Source organism: Pezoporus occidentalis, unplaced genomic scaffold (assembly GCF_034315485.1).
Source record: "Pezoporus occidentalis ecotype Australia unplaced genomic scaffold, CSIRO_AGI_Poc_V1 ctg28, whole genome shotgun sequence".
In the NCBI taxonomy this organism is placed as follows: Eukaryota; Metazoa; Chordata; class Aves; order Psittaciformes; family Psittacidae; genus Pezoporus; species Pezoporus occidentalis.
In genome coordinates, this window is record NW_026914718.1 from 7,048,057 (window position 1) to 7,070,139 (window position 22,083).

General features: G+C 43.0%; 1 protein-coding gene and 1 long non-coding RNA gene across 5 annotated transcripts in view; one reads left to right on the forward strand and one right to left on the reverse strand.

Annotated features, from left to right (window-relative positions):
* Window positions 1-13,382: 13,382 nt before the first annotated feature.
* LOC134167172 (uncharacterized) lies at window positions 13,383-16,202 on the reverse strand. The gene is made up of 2 exons (XR_009966122.1): window positions 15,412-16,202; window positions 13,383-13,780 (listed from the first exon to the last, which is right to left on the reverse strand). It is a non-coding gene; the product is annotated as an uncharacterized LOC134167172 (long non-coding RNA).
* The window catches only part of PPP1R17 (protein phosphatase 1 regulatory subunit 17), a 74,719-nt gene continuing 67,110 nt past the window's right edge, over window positions 14,475-22,083 (forward strand). For 3 of the 4 annotated variants that reach the window (XR_009966114.1, XM_062625514.1, XM_062625516.1), the window contains exons 1-2: window positions 14,475-14,743; window positions 21,668-21,780. Coding sequence is in view for 3 of the 4 variants with exons in the window: in XM_062625514.1 (XP_062481498.1) it covers window positions 21,702-21,780 (79 nt within the window). In the remaining variant the exon portion in view is untranslated. Of the gene's footprint in view, window positions 14,744-16,869; window positions 16,944-21,667; window positions 21,781-22,083 lie in introns of all 4 variants that reach the window. The other variant, XM_062625515.1, reaches the window with a different exon arrangement.

Consider the following 22,083-nt stretch of genomic DNA (forward strand, 5'->3'; position numbering starts at 1 on the left):
GGAACTCAGCATCTTCATCCTAGCTCTGCCATGTGTGTTTTCCCTGTGACCAGGACCCTTTTCTTTACCCCGTGGGGACCCTTATTCCTGGCACAGCTTCTTTCTGTCTTATCTAATGAGGTTTTAAATTCCTTGCAGAGAAGTTATTCTCTCCTAATGTGTTCATACAGTGCCTGGCACAACAGGGGCCTAATATCAGTTGGGACCTCTACTTGCTGCTGTGATAATAATTTTACGAGCAGCCTTTCATTAAGATCCATTGCTACTTAAGAAACAGCTGCAGTGTCAGTTTATAAGGCTGGTGACTGTTTTAACTGCCTCTGCTCCAGAAACAAGGTTTTGATCTTCCCTGTAAAAACGGATATGTGTAAAAGAGGCTTGCACAAAAAGGCAATTTTGTTATCAAATGGGAAAATTCAGGATCAAAACATCTCAGACTTCCAGGAATTAAACAAATGTAAAGCAACATTGTTCTCACCTTGCTAGAGAAGTGCTTTTGAATTCATCCATCTTAATTTCTTTCTTTTCCATTGTCTTTCAATGTGCACATCACTCACTCAATTAGTACAGATCACAGCTAGTAAGAGGGACACAGGTGTGTCCCACTGAGGCTATTCAACCTTAATATGGGAAACATTTATTACCATGACAAATAATGCAGAACACAGGCAGCCTTTTCCTGATTTCCTCCCCCAGCCTCCCTTAAAATACTAAAGAAACCTGCTAGGACATTGGGGTTTATAGTTAATGATAGGCACAGAAGTAGTGAGGAGGCTAGAGGCAGGAGAGATTAAAGGATCTAAGAAGATTTTCCCCAAGTCACCCCTTATCCTAAGGGAGTGCGAGGGCTCCCTAGGGTTTCACCTGAAGCTGTTAACAAGTGTATTCCTTGCATGTCATGGCAAAGTCTAGCCCTGTCACCTGCAAAAGGCTTCTGCAAATACATAGGTAAGATATTCCTGCTCCTCTGTGCTCTCTGCTTGGCCAGCTGCCATCAGGAATGGCTACAGTAAGGTAAGCATTTATTAGAGGGACTTCACGTAGGGCAAGCACCTGCCAAGGGTAGCAGGTTACCAGGGGTCCTGAAAAGGACCAGGATTCAAATACTGGGTGGTGAAGAAAGCTGTGGTACTCACCTCAACATTCCCATGCTCCATCCCATTTCATTTTCATTGTATGAATTTTGGGCAAATTGTTTTAAGATGGCTCCCAGTCTGTGAGGGTACAATAACATATACCTTTCACAAGCAGAGCTTCCTTTCCAACAGACAAGTCAAGCTATTGTAAGCCTACTATGAAACAAGGAGTGTGGGGGGAGAAAAGCCTGTAGTTAAGTATTACCTTGCTAATGAATTAGCTTTTTAAAGGTTGACTGGACTTTCCAAAGGTTTTTAGGAGCTACTGGCAGAGAAAAAATATGGTAAGAAACAGTTATAGTCACTTAGGGGAAATAAAATAAAAAGCTAAGTACTTGAAAACTAGGGTCTAAGTGTCTCAGTCCTGCTTCTGCAACGTCCTGCATAAGGGTTCCACTGCCCTTAATTTTTGATCTACAAGGAATAGCAATAATGAGAAAATGTTACTCTCATTACATCAAGAGAGCTGTTCCAGATCTAGGGCTGCCCTAACCAGAGCAGAGCACTATGGAAGCAGGGTAGCCTGGACTCCTCACATCCTTGTCCCATTTAACAAGGTGAGAAGTGGAAGCAAGGGCACCCAAGTCATCCCAAACCAGGACAGGCAAATATGAGAGGTACCTTTCTCAGGCTTGGGTTTTCTGCTGAGTAAGAGTGCGTGTGTGGGGTGGGGGTTGCAGGAGTGAGATGTCCAGGGAAATCCAGAGCAGCTGGTGCCAAAGAAATCTCATTCTGGGAGTCAATGCTATAGCCTGGTGGTGTCTGCAGGTTGTATCCAGCTGTTGCCTAGCAAGCCCATCCTCAGAGACAGGCAGCAGGAAGCAATTGATGCCAACGCATGCAGCAGCTGGGCTGACTACCACCCAGGCAGGAGATGAGAAAAGGGGCTCCTCAGCAGCATGGGAGAAATGTTGTAGCTATGGATGGGACAGGGGAGACTGGAAATAAGGGGCAGACATAGAAAGAAATTAAGAAAGAGCAACAGTAAAGCAGGTATAATGATGTGGACTGATAGACCTGAAACTAGACAAAGGAGAGCTGAAGTGGAAGTTCACCTATGAGTAGATTCATCTGCCTAAATGTACCCTAAAGGTGTTAGTCCAATACATAGAGTTCTTTCAGAAATAAGTAAGCTTAGCTCCCACTCGGAAACCTGAGGAAATAAATTCACTTAACTGCTTTTTCCAAGAACACTTACGAGCACTTCAGGGTCACAGACTAGCAAAGGGGTTAAAGACCACAGTCAGATTAAGAGAAAGCACAGAAGAACAGTCAATTTAAGGCTATCTAAGTCTTCAATAAAGCACACAGCTGTTGAGAACATGAGAATTTACAGGGCCAGACCGCCTCTGACAAGATTATATCTTTGACAGAGAAACTAGGAAATATCTTTTTCAGAAAGCGCCTGGCCACTTTTTTGCAAGCTGCTCTCCTCACATGTCCTCTGCAGCCACAAAAGCTGGAGAAGGGACACTTGACCAACTGATGAAGCTCCTGATTAGGAGGCACCTATCCATGGTAAAGAAAAGGGATGGACATCAGCAAAGCATCCAGTTAGAATCAGTTTGCAGATGCTGGCTAGAACTGGAAGATGGATGAATGTGCTGTATGACTGTGCAGATGCTTTTCTGTTACTATTTTCCCCTTGGTTCATAGTTTTACTCCTTCTTCACTGTTTTTATTCTTCACTTCTGCTATGGGAGATCCACTGACTTTTTTATATCATATCCTCTCAGATTCAGTCTTGTTTTTTGTGCTCTGTATTGCAGCCAACCTGTCAGGTAAAGCTTTAGAGCCCACAAAGACAACCTCAGAGAGTCTCCATGGGAATATTTAAACCAGAGGATGTGTTGGTCTTCTGCTAGGCAGCTAGCAGTGTGAGTGCTTTCCCTCAATACAAGAGGGATAATGTTAACACAGTTAAGCATGAATTTAGACGTGTCACTGCTAATCCCTAGATTAACAAGAGGGAAGGAAATGTGTCAAAATAATAAAGTACCTATTAAAAAGGCTGTAGAGACAGACACTGATCCACAGTTAGCACCGATAGATGACAGAACATTGCCAGTGAAGCGTGAGCTGTCATCTGGCAACACTTTGTTCTGTAGAAACCAGATGAGTTAGGGACTTATGTCAGATTCACTGGGGATTTCCAGACATTGAAAGAAAGGAGTAAGGAAAGCAAATTTGGAAAATCTTATTTATTTATTTATGTTAAATCCTCACTTTAATTTGGGGTCTTTAGGACTTTATCCTTTCTTTCTCTAGAAGTACAGTGGGAAGTGGTGATCCAGCAGGGTACTCTGAAGCCCTTTGGAGGAATAAATCAGTTACTTTCTTTAGCTCATACTAGGAAAGAGGATAAAAGTCTCAGAGGAAGTCAGGTAGGAGCCCCAAGAGTCTAAGACATCTGGAGACACTTGGGGGCTATATGAAGCACAGAGCTTCTCAGGCGCTAATCCCATGTTGCTGATTTAGTTTATCAGGTAACAGCATGTATGTGGAACTGGCTGATGTTGGTTTTAATGTTTGTTAGTGGTTATGCTTTCCAGAGGAGGAAGGACAGTCTATAAGCTGCTTTTTAAAGCCCACCATCCTGTCTGTGAAAGCTGTGAGAGAGCCGGGCAGCAGAAGGCGGATGGTGGTTGGGGCTAGTGCCTTGGCTCTGCCTGACTTCTGGACAGCATGCTTGGCACCAGCAAGAACTCCCACCTCATTAAATGGAGATTAAAAAAGGAAAAGAAAGGTGTGTGTGGTGTCTTTTAATTGCCTTATGGTTTTGAGCCTCATTCAAGATTTTCCTATAAGCAGGTGGGAGGTCTAGGAACTTAGCTGGATGTGTCATTCTGTGTCTCATTTGGAGAATGAGTGGCGTACAATATTATAAGTGCTTGGAAATATGGCCCATGGCAAAATCAAAGGGGAATCTTTCCATCTCTCTTTGCTATAGCTTAAGAAATACCTGCTTGCTGTCCTCTTTAGCTGTCTCTTCCCAGCATTCATTAATAGATTATCAGCTTTCAATGAAATAAAAGGTGGTTTTGCAATCTCCTTTTCTTGCTTCTCCTTTCTGTGCTTCTATGTTCAAATCTGCCTGTACTGTCTGAAAGGTTATGTGTCTATGGGTGGTTTAAGGTATCAACTTGATACCTGTTTTTATAGCAAGGGCACTTAATTATACAACTCCAAGAGAAGCATTTCAAGGATAAAGATTAATTGCTTTTAACATTGCTTCATATTTGTTATGCTGTGGATAATGCTTGTTTTAAGTAAATGGAAACAGGTGTGTAACAATTGATTAAATTAAATTAAACAAGCAAGTAGGGAATGAAATGCACATGGCTATTTTCAAGGAGAGATATTGTAAACACTAATTAAGCAGCTGGAAATCAATAACTGCATAAAACTATTCCCTCTTCCCAATTTTGTGAGATGGAAGACACTCTCATATTTTCAATCATGACATGTCTGTTTATACTTTGCTGTGGTATGAATAAGAAGTGCCTATAACCAGGCCAGCCATGATATGTAGCCAACTGAATTTTCTTTTCTGGACCTTTCTGAGTCCTGTAGAGGCCCAAGCAGCATGATGTAGAACCACTTCCAGACTGCCTGTTGATTCCCAAGAGAGAAAATACTTGTCAAAAGTGAACCAGTTTCAGAACTAATTAGCAAAAATAATCCTCCATTCCCCTTCTGGCTAAAATTAAGTCCTTTCATATGAAATAAGGAATATCTAGTACCTTTCCAGTGCTGAATTACCATGCAAGGCTACTGTCAATTTTGTGTGTATATGAATAAAAAAGGGGACAAATGGATTTGCTAAATTCTCCAAAGGCCTCCATATTAATTTCTGCTCTTAGAGAGTCCCCATTAGCATTGACCTTCTTAGTCAATAGTTGTGTTCCCTGCAGAAGCACAGACAGGCTCCTGGCTTTTGTAACTAATATCAGTTTGATGGCTTTTTTCTACTACTGCTAGCAGAATTCAACACAGCTAAGTAAGAGCAAGAAGCTACTTTCCAGTCTGCTTTGTGCAATTCTATGCACAGTGTTTTACAAAGCTCCTAGCAGCTACCTGTTGCTGGCTCACACAAGGCAACAAAAGGCTGACACTGGATGCACAGAAGATCCATGGCAGACAACTTGCCTCATGGGGTTGATTTCACAGGTCTCCCCATGTTGGTTAAGGAGGGCATTTCCCTTTACCCAGTGGAGCAAGGCTTGTGCTGGCTGAGGAGGAGGAACAGGTCCTGCTGCAGGTGGCCAGCCCTGTCTGCTTAGCATTTGTGTTCACAACTGGCTCTGAGGTCTAAGGTACACCTCAGAGTCTACCTTAAAAAAAATTGGTATTATTATTAAAAATAATAATTGGAAAAGAAAAACATGTGTGGAGAGGACAGAGCTGTAGTCTTCTCTTTTTGTCCCTAGGAGCCACAGGAAATGTGAGTGAAACTGATTCTATCTCCATGCGTGAACACAGTCTCCAGCTAATACTGAATCAAGTCCAGGTATATTTTACAGGCAGAGAGTGGTGTGTCACGGGGTCTGGATGGATGCAAGCTATCTGGATGGATGGAGCTGTTCACTTGGCATATATAATTAGAATTGAAGTGGAACACAGACTGGACTATGCTCATCCTTGCCCTCTCTCTGTTGCTATAAGGGATGGGAAGCCATAAAAATACTATTCCTGATAAGGGAGACTTGGAGGGGGAGCAAGGAGGAGAGGAGGCTCTTCTCCTCTCTCCCAGCTTTACAGGTATGCATCTGAAGCTTTTATTTTGGGTTGTAAGGGCATCCAGAGGTTTAAGTGGAAGGCTGGATTTATGTTCACCTGAGCACCTTCAGCAGGGACCCACACTGCTGCTTTCACCTGGTCTCTGTTTGGTCCTCCTTCCACATGTATAGGAGCATTTGTGACAGTGGCTGTAGAAAGTGGGCAACTTGCTGTTATTCATAGAATGGTTCGGGTTGGAAGGGACCATAAAGCTCATCCAGTTCCAGCCCCCTGCCATGGGCAGGGACACCTTCCACTAGACCAGGTTGCTCCAAGCCCCATCCAACCTGGCCTTGAACACAGCCAGGGATGGGGCAGCCACAGCTTCTCTGGGCACCCTGTGCCAGCGCCTCAGCACCCTCACAGTAAAGAACTTCTTCCTTATATTTAACCTGAACTTCTCCTGTTTCAGTTTGAACCGATTACCCCTTGTCCTACCACTACAGTCCCTGATGAAGTGGTTTGCTTGTGGCTGGAAACTCATGGTGTTTTGTTTAAACATGTCACACCTTCACTGGATGAGAGTTTATGTAAAGAAAAGAGGGTTCAGTTCAGCTTGTTTTCAAAGCCTACTTGCTGGAAGATCTGTCCACCTCTTCTACCATGCTTTATGTTAATAATTTCCTGGCCCTGATGAACAAAACTTAGACCTCTGTGGTCTCACTGAACAATTACAAAAGAGAAGCAGCTCTCACCTGCCTCTGCAAAATTTTCTGATATTAGCAATTATTGTTCTGATATTTTATCACTGGTAAGCAGGAAATCCACCAAAGAATGAGCATTTAATTAAACTACAGGCAAAGAGGCACTTGATGGTTACATGCTGCTTGAATTGAAGCAGTCTTTATTAATATAACTGAAATAGGTACTGACCATTGGATATCAGCTTCATGGATGTTCCTCTCTGACATTACCTTGGCATTGTTCAATTCACACTACTCAAGTGGTCTCTTTTCACTAGTATATTACTTCAGAATACATTTCCCCAATGCCTTGTGGGGAAAAAGAGTAGTACTGAGAGTGGATATGTGCATGGTTGCCCTCCTCAGAAGAAACGTTGCCCAGTTCATTCTGGTGATGTCAAAACTCTATACGCACAACAGAAATTGTATTGCATCAGCTGATTAATCGTGCACATTTTCTGTGTGTCGTGGTAATGCTCCTTATTCTAATGGCTGCCTCAATAGAAATATGTTTCTGATAAGGTACCAAATCTGCCTTGCTAAGACAACAGAGAGTTTAATCTCCTGAGGTCTGGACTCCACTGAACTTACTCTTCTGGGAGAGTTTCCAGTTTTCACGTTGTTTTGGGAAATTAACTTTGTGCCATCTTGGCCCCATTAAACCAGTGGGAGTTTTGCCTTGGACCGCAGTAGAATTAGGATGTTGTGCGCTCTATAATAATTGAACTGGAAATTATAGGAGCACAATCTTCCTTCTGCCCTGTTAATGAGCTTAACAACTTGCTAGGAGCAAGCTTCTGCAGATAAGGAATTTGTGCAAGTATTTACACAAATCCCACATGAAGTAAAGCTTATATGTTTCTAATGAATGAAATGTAATGTGCTCATGCTGGGCTCAGTGTTCAGCAGCTTGTTGCCAAGCCTTCAGCTGGGCTTGGGTCTATTGATGTTATAGGAAGAATGGATAAAATGCTAATTTGTGACATACCTTTTTGGTATTAGAATTGCAAACTTGAAATGCAGGCACTGAAACCGAGGGGAATTTTAGACTTGGTTTCAATGGAAGCAGAGCTCCTTCTACAAATCCCATCCAGCATGGGGAGGGAGGTTTCTGTTTCTCTTTTCTCTGGGAAATATTTTGTGTTATCTCCTTTGTACCATGTCACGTAGAGGAAGATATTGTCCCAGACAGAGGACACCATCCTACTCTGAATAGTAGGCACCAATCTGCTTAGCAATAAGAACCAAACAAGGACCATTAGCCCATTTCCTTCCCCCTTGCCTTCGTGGGATTGGCAATCTGAAAGTTGAGGGGTGTGAGTGAAGACAATGGGGAAAGCCCTGCACCACTGTTGCCGCTGGTCATGCACCACTACTATCCTCTGGGCAACTTCGGATTTCTCAGGATCCACCACAGGATCCAACATCCTTTTGTTTCCCTTCAGCCCTTAGCACAGCCGCACTCTTCAGGAGGCAGGGCTACGAACCAGGTAGCTGTCAGTGAGCTGCACAAAACCCTGCAGGAAGCCAGAGGGCTCTCACTCTGATACCTTCTCTCAGCAACACAGCACAGAAATGTATTGTAGGGATCTTTTGAGCAAGCCGTTAAGGACAGAGGAATACAAATAAGATGCCCAGAAGTGGACTGGGAGATGTTTTGATTTGCTTCATTGGTCAACACTCTGGGGATCTTTAGCATTTCTATTAAAGCTCCTTCATTATGCAAGTAGAAGTTTTCTCAAATTCTCAAGAATTACAAGTGATAGTATTCACAAAATGCATATATATTCTCTCTCTCTCTCTCTGTATATACAGATATTTATATGTAGATACCACAAAAACAACTGCTTTTTTCAAAAGCATATCTTGATGAGAAAACTGCATTCCTCAGCTGGCCATCAGCACATGATGGTCATCAGGGCTCTGAAGGGGCCAGCCAGTTGATCAGGTAAGGACTTACTTACATTAGGTATTAGTCAATGATGACACTCAGAATGAAGAAGGAAAGCCATGGCATGTAAACGACTGCTTCCTTGAACTCCCATCCTCTGTGTTCTCTAACCAACAATGGATCTATTATGGTTTCTCATCTACTTAATTTTTCAGGACTGTAAATACTGAAAAATAAGTTTATTTTCCTTTGTAAATTTAAAAGAAAAAAACTTAGGGTATGGACAGATATGTTCTTACCTCTTCTGGCTGAAGTGATGCTGGACAAGTCAGCATCTCTGCACAGGTTCCCCCTTGAGACCTGAGCCAGCTGCAAACCAAAGTTCATCAGCACAGAGAAGTGATCTCATTGCACAGTAGGACAGTGACTAGCAACGAGCATGTGATGCTGCCATAAGGTGAAGAATAACAGGTGGGTAAGATGCTTGCAGAACACTGGAGATTCCCAGGGAAGCTGAGAGGAGGCAGTATTCACCTTTCCTGAATCTCTCTGAAAATACTTCCATGTGGATCACTCTGCTCCTTGCTTATTTTGTTTCATGCCCTGGATTGAAAGACTTTTAGTCTGGTTTCAATCAAGCCCAGCTTATTCCCCGTTTAATAAAGTGTTTACTGGATAACACATGCCGAAATATCCTTTGTCGGGAAAGTTCACAGACATCCTCTCAGATGTCTACATCTCTTTGCCATCCCGCTGTGAGGCACAGACAGGTGAGGGACAGCCCAACTTTGCTAACGATTCTCTGTCTCTAGTCTAAGAGATAAGCACACACTGCAGGCATTGGTATTTCTCACACCCGTGCATGTAATTTCTATTCAGGGAAGTTGTTTTCTTCCCAGGTTGGCAGTCTAGTAAAACAAAGCAGCCAGCATGGAGGGTGTCAGAATGGAGAGAAAACACAGCAGTGTTTTAGAAGCTGTTTAATATTTTAAGCTATAAATGCAGGAGGACTGTGATGATGTTTGAAAAGATAACGCTCAGATGCATAGTTAAAAATGCTGTAATCTTTTCAAGTGTTTCAGCAGAAAGACCCTGTGTGTCAACGCATGGGAAGACATGGGTTCAGCACTGAATTAACTGAAGCAAGAAGTTAGAGGGTAGGGTGAGGAATTACAGCAGGTGATCCAGGAAAAGGAGCATGACAGATCTAATGCTGGAAAGAGAAGGAGAGAGACTTCTCTCAGGGCAGCATTCACCCCATCCCAGCTCCCACCTTGCACTGTGCTGCATAAGAGTGATGCATTTATGAAGAATCACAAGTTACATGGGCCAGAGGTCATCTGCTACTGCTTTGTCCCAAGTTTCCCTGGAATATAGTTTTCCACTACCATCTGTCATTTGCTGGATTTTTACATCTGTCTTCCCCTAAAAGTTACTCTCTCAAAGCACCCTGACATAAGGATCAATGAAAGCTGTGGACTGGGGTCTTTAGGAGCTTGAAAACTATTTTCCCCTCATTTAAAGCCACATCTTTTCCTTTCCTTGTTTTCTGCTGGCTTACTCCTCCTGAAGTAAGCATGAAGGCTTAGTTAACTATCTAAATGTAAAAGCACTGGTTAATCTACAATCATTTTCATTGTCAACTTAGTGTGATGATTTTCTTTTCTCTTAGCTTTGTACAAGGAGCCTTGGCACAACACTGACTCTTAACATTGAAACTCCCTTTGCCACTCTAAATGGGGTTACTCTCTTGCAGCCTTTTAGTTCTCCTTCATAAGCCTCCTAACCTTTGATGGGGCAGAAGAAAGGACGTTTGCATGAGAGCCATCTGTCAGGGTCTATAGAAACCCCAGACTCATATGGGCCTTAGAGACTGCTCCAGCCTTGAAGGCTTCACTCAGCAGTACAACAAACACAGATGGTTTCCCTCTTGGACCTGGGACAAACGTGCTGCCTTACAGGACATGGCAATGATTTTCCTCAAGTAAGCCTTCTGTTTAAAATCATGAGCTATCTGTATGTTTATGTCTGTGATAAATGCAACTTATGCCCCTTTATGTGTATTCTTTTATATATAAGGGAAAATGTAAATATTTATGGCAAGTTTTCTGAAAAGCTAGATGTGCTGAGTGCAGTTTTCAATCTACTGCACTGCACTTTTAACCTCCACAGCTTAAAAGGAAACCAGCAAAGACAAGTGTTGACTGTACCTCAACCAATCTGTTTGATAAAAAACAACACTGAACATTGATCTATCAATTGGACTGATCTGGCTGCAAAGTAACTTATTTAATCAACCATAGTCTGTTTTATACCTGTGACTAAATGAATAAATTGGTCCTTACAAGATACAATTCCTTAATTTTCCATGTATAAATTCTCCGTGTACAAATTTACTTAATATGGTTAATACTACCCCACGTATAAATTTCCTTATTTTATAAATGTATTTAATTCTCCATGTATAAATTTACTTTGGGCATGCACATGCTTGCAGTGGCTTAGGAGTTAGCACAAACCTGTACCAAACTTTATGTACCGTGCATTACACTTTCACACAGAAATAAGCAGCACAGGCTCAAACTGAGTTTAAGCACAATAGGATAGTGTGAGCCCTGAGTTAGCTCCTCTGCAGAGAGTGTTATCTCGGATGTAACCACATGTTACTGCATAGAGAAGTCACTTGAGGCTGGATCATTAACAGTTTTCAGATGCCTAAGACCTGTTAAAACGAGATCACCCTTCACCTGTACCTTCTCAGGGATTCTTATTTCATCTGAAAATAGTGCCAGGGGTGGAAAGTCAAATCTGAACTTAACCATAATGTAAGCAGTTGAATACAAAACCCCAAAGAATCACAGTGGAACATCTCCTTTGAATTGAGAGAATGGAGAGATCTCCTTTTGAATGGAGATCAAACAAATACCTTTGATTGTATGCTAGTTTTTTCACAGCCTTTTGCAGTAGATATGGAATATGCAGAGGTGACAACTACATCATTTTTATGACAATGGACCTCCTGGTGCTGATGACACACTCACCCTCATTTTCCTTTGGCATGGGAACATGCTGTGATATGACTTACCTGATGGTACCTTGTTCCTCTCCCTTGCAGCACAGCCTCACCTCCTTCCCAGAAGACATCCTTGCATTTGCAGGCAGCTTCAGCAGCTCTGCTCCACACCCATGCCTGGTAGACAGCCTTCTTTGTGTATTAGGCATCTTTTCCAGACCATAATGATTATGAAAAAGACACTGTTATTAACAAGGACCAGCATAGAAATCCACCATGTAGAACTATTTTATTCATGGTGGAGAGGAGACCTGAAAGCCAGAAAGCTCAGGCATTTTAAATGCCCCATGGCATCTGATATTTACCAGCCTTAGTGCTCTACTTGGAGTAATTCCCCTCACATCCTGAAAGTGGGATTTTTATTTAATGTAAGACTTCTAAGCAGGCAAACAACCCGCCATGTGTTATGAATCAAGACCAATAATAGTTTTGTTCTAGCAGAATGTCCTCAAAACCAACCCTACAAACCCATCATACTAGCCATTTGTCAAACTTGTTTATGCTGGTATGAGCACAGCACCAGTAATCTGTAAGGAACAGTCTTTTATCTGGCCACCCCTTCTATAAATCCAGTATTTTAACTGGTTCATAATGGACTGCTATTGTCATGAATGAGATCTGGTTTTGGTCTTCCAATTTGTACAGATTCAAAGTGAGTTCACTGTGAGCAAAATTACAGCTGGAAAAGGATCTTTACTAACCACCGCAGTGATGAAAAGCCAGCTGTGTTTGCTTTGCAAAACCCAGTGCAGACCTACTATTGACCAGCAAGCATAATATCAAGGGGCATCATGCATCTTTCAAGAAACCACTCTTATGCTGTGTGCTGGAAAGCTTCAGTAAGCCAAATATTCGGTATAGAAAAGGAAAGTTCTAACAGGAAGAAAATATCAAAGGCAGGCCAAATTCTCACTGGCCTTTGGACATTTCAAATTTGACCCTTGAATTGCAAACCAAGCCAGAAACAAACACAAAAATAACAAATGCACAGGTCAGTAATGGCTACACATACATAGATATATGCACATATGTACGTATGTGTCTGTGTATACATGTGTTTGTGTATTTGTTTTCTATTAGATTGTCTCATCCTTTGCCATCTGTCAAAGCTGCATCTTCTGTCTTCTAAAGCACTAGCCTGGAAACTTTTAGACACGTGCTTATCTTTAATTACATGAGTAGTTCCCCAAGTGCTGATGGGAATACTCGCATATGAGGGAAGAGGGTTAAAGTGCAGATTTATTACAGACTCAGACTGTTTTCCAGGCTGTGTTTGTGAAACAACTGAACAGGAAGGATTAAAAAGCTGGCAGGAGTCCCAGCCCTCTTACAAGCAGGACAACAACTGTAAACACGTAAAAGATCAGATATGGGAGTAAATCCTCCATCATACTAGTGATGCTGCAGCCGCTATGAAAAGACTGGGATAAATCTAAAGTGTTTCATGGCATCGTGTGGTGCCACTCAAGAGGTGACTAAGGTTGGATGTGTGATCCTGCTGTGAGTGATAGGCCACTTTCCTCATGGGTAAAGCTATCCTGTAATATTCCCAAAGCATCCTTGGGATCCAGTGACTAGAGCAGGAAATGATTTTCTTATCCTCAGGGAATTTTTCCAGTGCTATAAATGACTGAATGACTTCTTCAGTCAGGACAATGAAAACATAAAAAGGCAATCTTGAGCTGAGTTTCAAGTTATAATTTCTGATTTGAGCATTTTGCTTCATGAGCTTATTTTTCAGTGATCTCATTCTGACTTTTCTGCGTTCATAGGAAAATCAGACGTAACTTGTGCTTCTAAGTAAAAAGCATCCCAGTGTAAAAATAGAGGGTGTTTTACCTAAAATTCACTGCAACAGAGAGGTCTTGACAATGTTGAAAGTAAAATCAGTCACATGGAAACAATTTTTTCCATGAGCGGTTTGGGGATTGTGTGGTTTTGAGGTTTTGAGGTTTTTTTTTTGTCAGTCAGAAATCTTAATCTTGCCCAGAAGTTCTTCACGTACTTTGGTCAGGAGCCTATGCTCCATTTTTTCAGGAGCCATACAAGCATTTATGAGCTTGCTTTTAAAACTGGGTCTCTGAGACACCTAAACACACACAACTTACCCTCAGCGAGGTGAGGAATGTGCTTGTCTCTCCCAGGCATGGATGGGGAAAGCTCACGGTCCTTCCTTTAGAGCATTTAAAAGCATGCTTGGTGCTTTGTGGAACCACACCTGAAACACACGGGATCTGAGAGTGCTGCACGTTCTGCAGGGCTGGCCATTAGCAGCATCTCCCTTTGGGCTTTCTGTACAATGTATTATTTATGAAAGAAACCTTGACTAATTTAAAGCACGCTGGTGCTGTTGAACTGCAGTTGCTGATGGGGGAAGAGAAGGAGGAGGTAACTACAGATGTGAGCTCTCACAGGTTTTAATGGTGTTTTAATAAAAGGGCACCGACAAAGGCATCTTTGTTGCAGATGAATACTGAGAGAGGGGCAGCTCACAGTCCCGCCACTGAGTAAATCATGTCTCCCGGAGCTTTTCCAACGTCAGGCGTGTTTGCATATGTTTTCCCTCATTTGAAATAACAGCTCCATCCAAAGGCACGGGCTAAAATAGGAGAGACTGGTCTCTGCTGGCAAACAAGCGGCAGCCACAGCAGGCTCCGTAAATACCGCGCCTGTGTAACTGGTTGTGGCCAGGTGTATACACAAACACGGCAGTCATCGCTGAACCCCGGCGCTGGAGACGGTGTCCATCACTTTTAGTGCTTGTGGTGCTGCTCCCAGACACATGTCCTGCCTCCTTGCTCCACTTTTATCCTCGCCTCTCCCCTGGGTGCCAGACAGCACCAGCCTCTCTCCCTCCCCTTGCCATTTTCTTCTCGCCTCCTGCCACGGCTGCCGCAGCTTGCCTTTTGCCTCTGTGCGCCAGAGCTCCGGCAGCCTCCCCTGCCTCTCTGGAGCAGAAGAGATGCCCTCCTCGCCTTGAGGGGCTGCCGGTGTCCCCGCTCCATCGGCCTCAGCACAGGCGGCAGGGGCGGTGATGCGGCCGCCCCGCGGAGGAGGCCTGAGCGCGGCGTTGCCATAGCGACTCCGCACCACGCTCCCTAGATAAGGCGGGCGGCAGAGGCCGCGGCGGCCCCAGCCCGGAGAGGTCCCGCTGCAACCAGCCCCGACGGCTCACCGCGCCGTAAGTACCGCACCCGCACCCTGCCCTCCATGGGCCCTCCTCTTGTCTCTTCCTTTGTTTCCAGCACTAGCTAGGAAAAGTCGCCCCTTCTGTGGGGAGCGGGCTGGGGATGGTCCCATGTGGAGAAAGTTGGGGTGCGGCCGAGCTGAGAGTGGAAAGCATGGGTGGTGGGTTACAAAGAGGACAGTGCTTTAGAGAGAAGTGCTTTAACTAACTTTAACTGCTCAGACAGCTTGCAAGCAGCAGAGTGGGAACTGGCATCAGGGCTTCTTACCCCACTAGAGACGGTTGGAATAGGTGAGTTTGTAAGGAAATAATTACTGCTGGTTTTATTACCTTCAAACACTAAAACTTTGTGACTAGAACCTCTGCAGATATATCATACTGTTTTGTTTGTTTGTTTGTTTCTGTATCAATCAAAGTTTAACTGTTGGGATTTTCATTTTTGCGAGTTGATGGGAAGCAGTGTGAGATGGTCCCAACCAGGGTTTTGAACTAGCCCGTAGAAGCTGTGAGAGGAAACTACTCCCAGACAATTCTGCTATCAGCAGCAAAAAGTTTTGGGTGGAGGGAGGTGCCTGGATTAGGCTTTCAAATACCAAAGTGTTTCCGAAGTGCATTTAAATACTTTTAAATAAATAGAACTCAGACTAATCTGACAAGAATACTTCGAGAGAGCAGCCCAGTGCCCAAATAACTGAAGAAGCTCTGTGCAGCAGCATGAGGCTGTCTTCTGTGCCCAGGGAAGAAGTCACTCCAATAGAGTAATGTTAATCATATAGTAAAAGTGAAAAGTTTGGAATGCTGAGCAGGAACGCCCAGACTTTCTACTTTTAGGGCATCTATTTTCTACTCTGGGTATAGTTTTCTACTCTGAGATGGGTTGTCTTGCTTTATTCACAAGATTTGCACAGGAACCAGTGGTAATGGGGTTAGGATAGGACCAATGTATAGGCAAAGGTGTGCATTTGCCGGTAAAGGAGCCAAGGCTGCCTGCTGAGTGCAGATGGAAGGAGCTAAATCCAGATGATAGTCTCTTATTCCTTCTTTGTAAATGACTTCATGCAAATAAGGGCCTACTCACACTACGGGACCCCGCAGAGAACATGCGACAGAAGGAAGGACAGGTCTTGTCTTTCCCTGCCATGTAGGGAGGGAAGAGAAGAACGGGTAAGGATGCTGAAAGCCTGCCTGTCCCTCCTTGCTCACGTGCTCATTGTAACCAGACAGAGAGGGGCAAAGCAGTTAAGAGTTGTTTAATAATTAAAACATGTCAGGAGACCATAAGTGTGCGTGTGGTTGGAGGAGAGGCACCAGGCTTAAAGGGCAAATCTGATGCCTGAGCAGCATTTTGGGCAGGGTAGTGAAGTGCTGCCCTTGGTGCAGGCTGGACTAACTTTTACAGTCCAACCTCTGCCTCATGTCTGCATGAGGCAGCACGCTGTAAGATATTCCCACTTGTTCCGTTTCCAACTGTCAAGTGCATCAGCGGCACCAAGGCCAGGTGCCGCCTATGGGAATATGGACAAGCATGTGCATGTGCTGTCCCACCCTAGGGCACCAGTTGTCTCCATTTCGGTTCTTGAACTTTCCTTCTCTCATCTCATGGCAAAGAAGTGTTCATATGCAGTGCTCTGTGTCCATGAGAAGACAGGCACACAGGCTTCTGTGGCAACTTCATTATCAACCTACCAAAAAAAATACCTATTAGATTCAGATTGCCTGCTGTCACCCAACAAGGACACTCTCAAGAGTACTTTTATTCCTGTAGCACCCTTATCAACACGCCAATGGTTTCTTTAATGGTTATGCATGTCCTGCAAACTAGTGCATGTTTTTTTTTTTACTGGGGATTTGCTCAATTGTGGGAACAAAACATTCCCCTGGGGGGAAGGGATGGGGAGAGAAAAATCAAAATCCACATACTTGCAGACAACAGTTTGTGGAGACCTTGCAAAGGGTTAGTGCAGCAATTCTAAGAATTCAACACACAAGAAAATGACATGCAGGTATAAAAACTCATGCCCTTGATATACAATGTGAGGACTATTGATGCTGATGCTCACGTAGCCCGTGTCAACTTTGATATGAATTGCAGATCAGGAATTCTTTTCTGCATCTTCTAGGTTAGAATGATTGCCTACTGATGTCTCATTTGAGTTCTGCATTGTCTCTTAAGACTGGATACAAATTGCCATAGGTACCTAATTTCCCTCTAGCTGCATAGCACCTACAGCCACTCAAATCCTATGAGAAGTCAAGAAATGGAGAGTTAACTTTCCCATACCCAAAGCCATTTCCATGCCTAGTTCAAGATCAAATGAAAAAAAAGTCCAGCTCTTTAGCTTGATACTCAAAGCTTTAGTTTTCTGTTCGATCTCATGAGATTTCATTTCACATTGGTTTAAATGTCATAGGATCAGATGGCTTCAAAAAAATGCATCATTTTGGTAGAAGCATGTGATAGTAGCTTTGCTGAGCATTCCCTAAGCTCTTTCCTAATTACTGGTGACAAATATCTACATTAACACAGCCGCATATACTAATCTGAAATAATAAACCAAAATTGGTTTCCTGGAACCAGTTACATTGGTGACTTTTTGATGGAGACTCACAATTTAAGCAAAAAAGGATACCCTATTATTTGCATTTATAGTGTTTTAAGACAGTGTTCGTGAGTGGTAGGAGCTGTACATCTGTCTCTGGATAACTTTATTTGGGCACTTTAATCAAGCATATACAGCAACTGAGAACTCTGAAAAAAAATCTTGAATGTGCTTTAAGCTACCTAGGAATCCAAAGCAGACATCTAAAAAGTGAAAAGGTCAGATATTTGTCATCTAAATCACCATCTCTTACAAGTGTGTATGCCCAAAGGAGTCCTGTTGCTACACGCCAGGGCTTCAGCCTGAGACCTTATCCACATGAGGATGAAGAGGCTTTTACCCATACCTGCATTTTTCAGGCTGCCTTATCATTCCTTGCTCTTCTCCGACCCTAAGTAGAGAAAATCTTATTGAATGCCAAATGTTTTTACAAGGAGCAAATGTAAAACTGTGTAGGCAAAGCTAGAACTTGTCTCAAACAACAGATTGCTCAAAGAAGTGGTAAATGCCCTATCCCTGGCAGTGTTCAAGGCCAGGTTGGACAGAGCCTTGGGCAACATGGTCCAGTGTGATGCCCATGGCTGGGGGTTGGAACTGAACGATCTTAAGGTACTTTCCAACCCTAACTATTCTATGATTCAACCTTTAGGGAAGCATTTCAGGTGTTTATCAGCTCTGCCTTTTCCCAGAAATAGGCACACATGTCTGCAGGGGGTGGTATAGCCTAGCTGCCTTGCTCCAAAGTCCAGGCTAAATGAGTGATGAGTCCTAACTCATACAGAAAAATCTATATGCATTTCAGGAAGTGTCTCCCACTGACTGTGATTTAGAGCTCCATTATAACCATTACAATTGAACAGCAGACGAATGTGGATCATTATGTCAAGAGATATAAGAATGCAAGAAAAATCCCACCTTAGTCCATCCTGTGAATAGTAAACACTACCCACCAAAGCGACTGATGGCAGCAGAGAGCACAAACCATGTGTGAAGGCTGCTAGGATAAGTTTCATTTAACACACAGAAACCTGAGAAAGTGCTTCCATTTGTAAAGGTGTATGAATGATTTCATACAGTCCCCCCTCATCTTCCTTCCCATGTGAAAGATTACTGGGGAATCTGTTTCTTTAGTGGTGGGAATTGATTTCAGTGGTTTGGGAAAGCACCATTACAGAGCTCACATACATCACCTCTCCCCAGAACGAGCACTTTGTGTGTAATGTGCAGTGACAGGATGCAACAGCACTCACAGGTTCACACGTCATATGCAGTGGGTAGACACCCAAGATATCAAAAATCATGACACATCTTGGTAATCTTTCTCTTTTTATTCTTTTGTCACACAGACTGTCACTATGTGCAGTGGGAAAACACTTGTAAGCAAAGCAAAGTTGGCTGCAGGCAAACTTTAAATAACAAAAAGGGTGCATGTGTCAGGAGTTAGGCTATACAGCCATATTTTAAAGCACTGAAGGTGCCAAGGGCTTGGCATCTGTGGCTATGGAAATGTGAGGACATCTAAGAGATTTATTTAGAATATAGTTTTTCCAAAGGAGTATAGTAAGAAAAAATAACTAAGGAAGTCTCACAGCTGGCATATACCAATCCTAAATTAAGACTCTTTACAAAGCTTTATTTTTATTAGGTGAAATAACTCAGGGAAACACTTCAGTGAAATCAAACCAAAATAAATCGTATTTTATAAGGCATTTCCAGTCAGTATAATTTACCACCAATCTTACATTTAAATTTTACAATCTAGTCTCAGCCTTTTTTGCCTCAAGACCTGTTCAAAACAAGTCCATGGTGTCTGAAATGGTATCCCTGATTTTACTGAAAACTGTCTAAAATGAGTACCCTTCAGGAAAGAACGATTTTTCCTACTATGATAATATTTAGCCAGTGTGGCCTAATCAAATCCTATAAAATCAAATGGTATTGAGGAAGAAAACCTCCCTTATCACAAAATGCAGTGTGAGCCTTCATATGGCCAGCACATAAGTTTGTTTTTTTGCTTTAAATAAAACTGACTGCTTCATCTTAAGCATTTCATTTCATTAGCTATAGCTAATTTATACAGTGGATAAACAGAGCAGACATGCTATGCTAAGGTGCATTGAAAGGTTTCTTTGTACAGGGTCTTCCCAAGTGGAAGATGATTAATTTTTTTCCCATAAATGCAGATGGAGTCTCCAGGCAGTGTAATCCTTTAGTACAGATGGGGGGCTGGACAGGGGCAGTTCTACAGTGAACAGGCAGAGGTCAAACCCCTTATCCAGGCCTGATTCCACAAGGTATTCCAGAATTATATAGAATTTTACAGTTTTTGGATACTGAAGGGTATGGGAGTTAATCCCATACATACATTATGAGTCAGTGTTCCTGACCTTTATTGCTGTCAGCCAGTGTCGCTCCGCTTATTTTGAAGCCACTGGAATTTAGGACATGTTTTTTCATCCCCTGAAGAATTAGCTCAGTGAGTGATTATGAGTGCGACCTTTCACAGTTTGTTTGGAAAACATTTAAGTGACTGGAATTTGCTTGAGGATTAATTGTTCTTTGTATAGATGTAAGTTTAGTCATAGAAATGAGGTTGACTCCCCTACTGTTCTGTTTCTTGTTGACAAACAACCACTGCAATTTACAGAGAAGTAATACAGGTGTTTTGTTTACCTCCAGCAGGATAAAAGCAAACTCTCTATCATGGTTTAAGCCCAGATGACAACTCAGCCACGCAGTCCACTCACTCACTCCCCCCCCTCCTTTCTTCCCCCACCCTGATCCCAGAGGGATGGAGAGGAGAATCAAAAGAATGTAACTGCCACAGGTTGAGATCAGAACAGTCCAGTAACTAAGGTATAACACAAATCACTGCTGCTACCACCAATAATAATAATGATAAGGGAAATAACAAGGGAATAGAATACAGCTGCTCACCGCCTGCCGACCAACACCCAGCCTGACCAGAGCAGTGATCTCGCCTTTCCAGGTAACTGCCCCCAGTTTACGTACTGGGCATGATGTGCTGTGGTATGGAATACCTCTTTGGTCAGTTTGGGTCAGGTGTCCTGTCTCTGCTTCCTCCTGGCTTCCCCTCCCGGCAGAGCACGAGACTCAGAATGTTCTTGGTCAAACTAAACATTACTGAGCAGCAGCTGAAAACATCAGGGTTATCATCACCGTTCCCAGACTGAAAAGTCAAAACCACAGCACTGCACCAGCTACTGAGAAAGAGAAAAATGACTGCTACTGCTGAACTCAGGACAGTACTCCTGTTTTTTCTCTTCCTCATTGCCTTCCTCCTCCCTACACGTAAGCCATGGTCTGCCATTATTCCCTGAAAATGGAGAACAGAGATTGTAAGTAAGAAGCTGCCCCAGCTGTTGCTGGCAGAAGGCCATACCAGGATCACTCAGGCTGCACCTCCAGGTTGAAGGTTTCTTTTCTTTTAACATTGCTGTAATGTGTTTCTGTTAAGCAACCATAGAAATGGTCAACAGTAAAAAATGGTCTCATTTCCTTCTTCCTGTGAAGACATCTAGGGTGGCCTCAGAGTGAGCAAGTCTGGGATCAAGTCTTAGCTTGGGAAATGCTGGAGGAGCTCAGGTAGGAGGCTGGGCTCCAGGATCCTCTGCAATTGTGAGAAAAGGGGAATAAAACAGCCAAAACAGCAATTCAGTGGGACTTACAGAGAACAGGCTCTTAAACAGCTTTGTGAAACAGGCTCCTGTGATCTTATCCAAGGTGATTAGTAAGTGTACTTCATGCTGGCTTTGGGGTCCATATGTACTGGCCATCTTTCAGAGGCAGCACTCACATGTGGGTATTCAGGGGTATCAAAGCTCTGTTAGAGGAGCTGGGCTTGTAAGAGTAACTCAACAGTATTCATCATTAAGGCAAGATTGTATGATAAACACCAAATATGATCCTTAGTATAGAGTTGGGAAAAAATGGGAAAAAAACAGAACAAAACACCCTATTTCCTAGCATATACTTTGTGTATGAGATAGATAGATAGATAGATAGTGCTTTCTGTATACTCAAAGTCAGTATTCTTCTATAAAGCCAATGTATTTCCCATGCTAGTGTGGGTTGCTTACAGCAAGGTAGGTGGAAAAACAGGATATTGCATGTGTAACCAAGGCAAAGGCAGTGAATAAATGTATCATCTCTTTTCACATGTGAGCCAGCAGACTGCATGACAGAGAGCAGCTGGAAGACAAGAACTTCTCATGATCTGGCTAGCAAGTGGATACATAACACCAATATGTCTGATTTATGTCAGGGTGCAATTTCTTTTCCTTTTCTCCTGGTGTAGTAGCTTCAAAGGGGAAGAAAAGCCCGTTTCAACGATGTCAACAGAATGTGTTCAGCCATTTGATATCCCAGAAGACAGACTGGACAAGCGAGACTCACACTGTAACCATTTAGGTAAGTGTTATTAGATGATGTCATTGCATTAATTAGAGAGGTGTTGTCTTCACATCATTAGGCCCTGCCCAGTGTCCATTTTTCCCCTCCAGCAACAAAACTGAGCCCTCATGAAACCTGATAGATTGCACCTTCTGCTGACACTTCTGGTGCCAGATGGAAAGGCAAAGAGAGCCCTTCCTGCATATAAAAATCAGCTGAAGCTGGAGAGCAAAGTTAATTAAAGAGGAGAAAGAAGAAAAGAGTCATTGTTCTTTCCCCTGGTAAAAAAAGGTAGAGAAATTTCTCCATTTATACCACTGT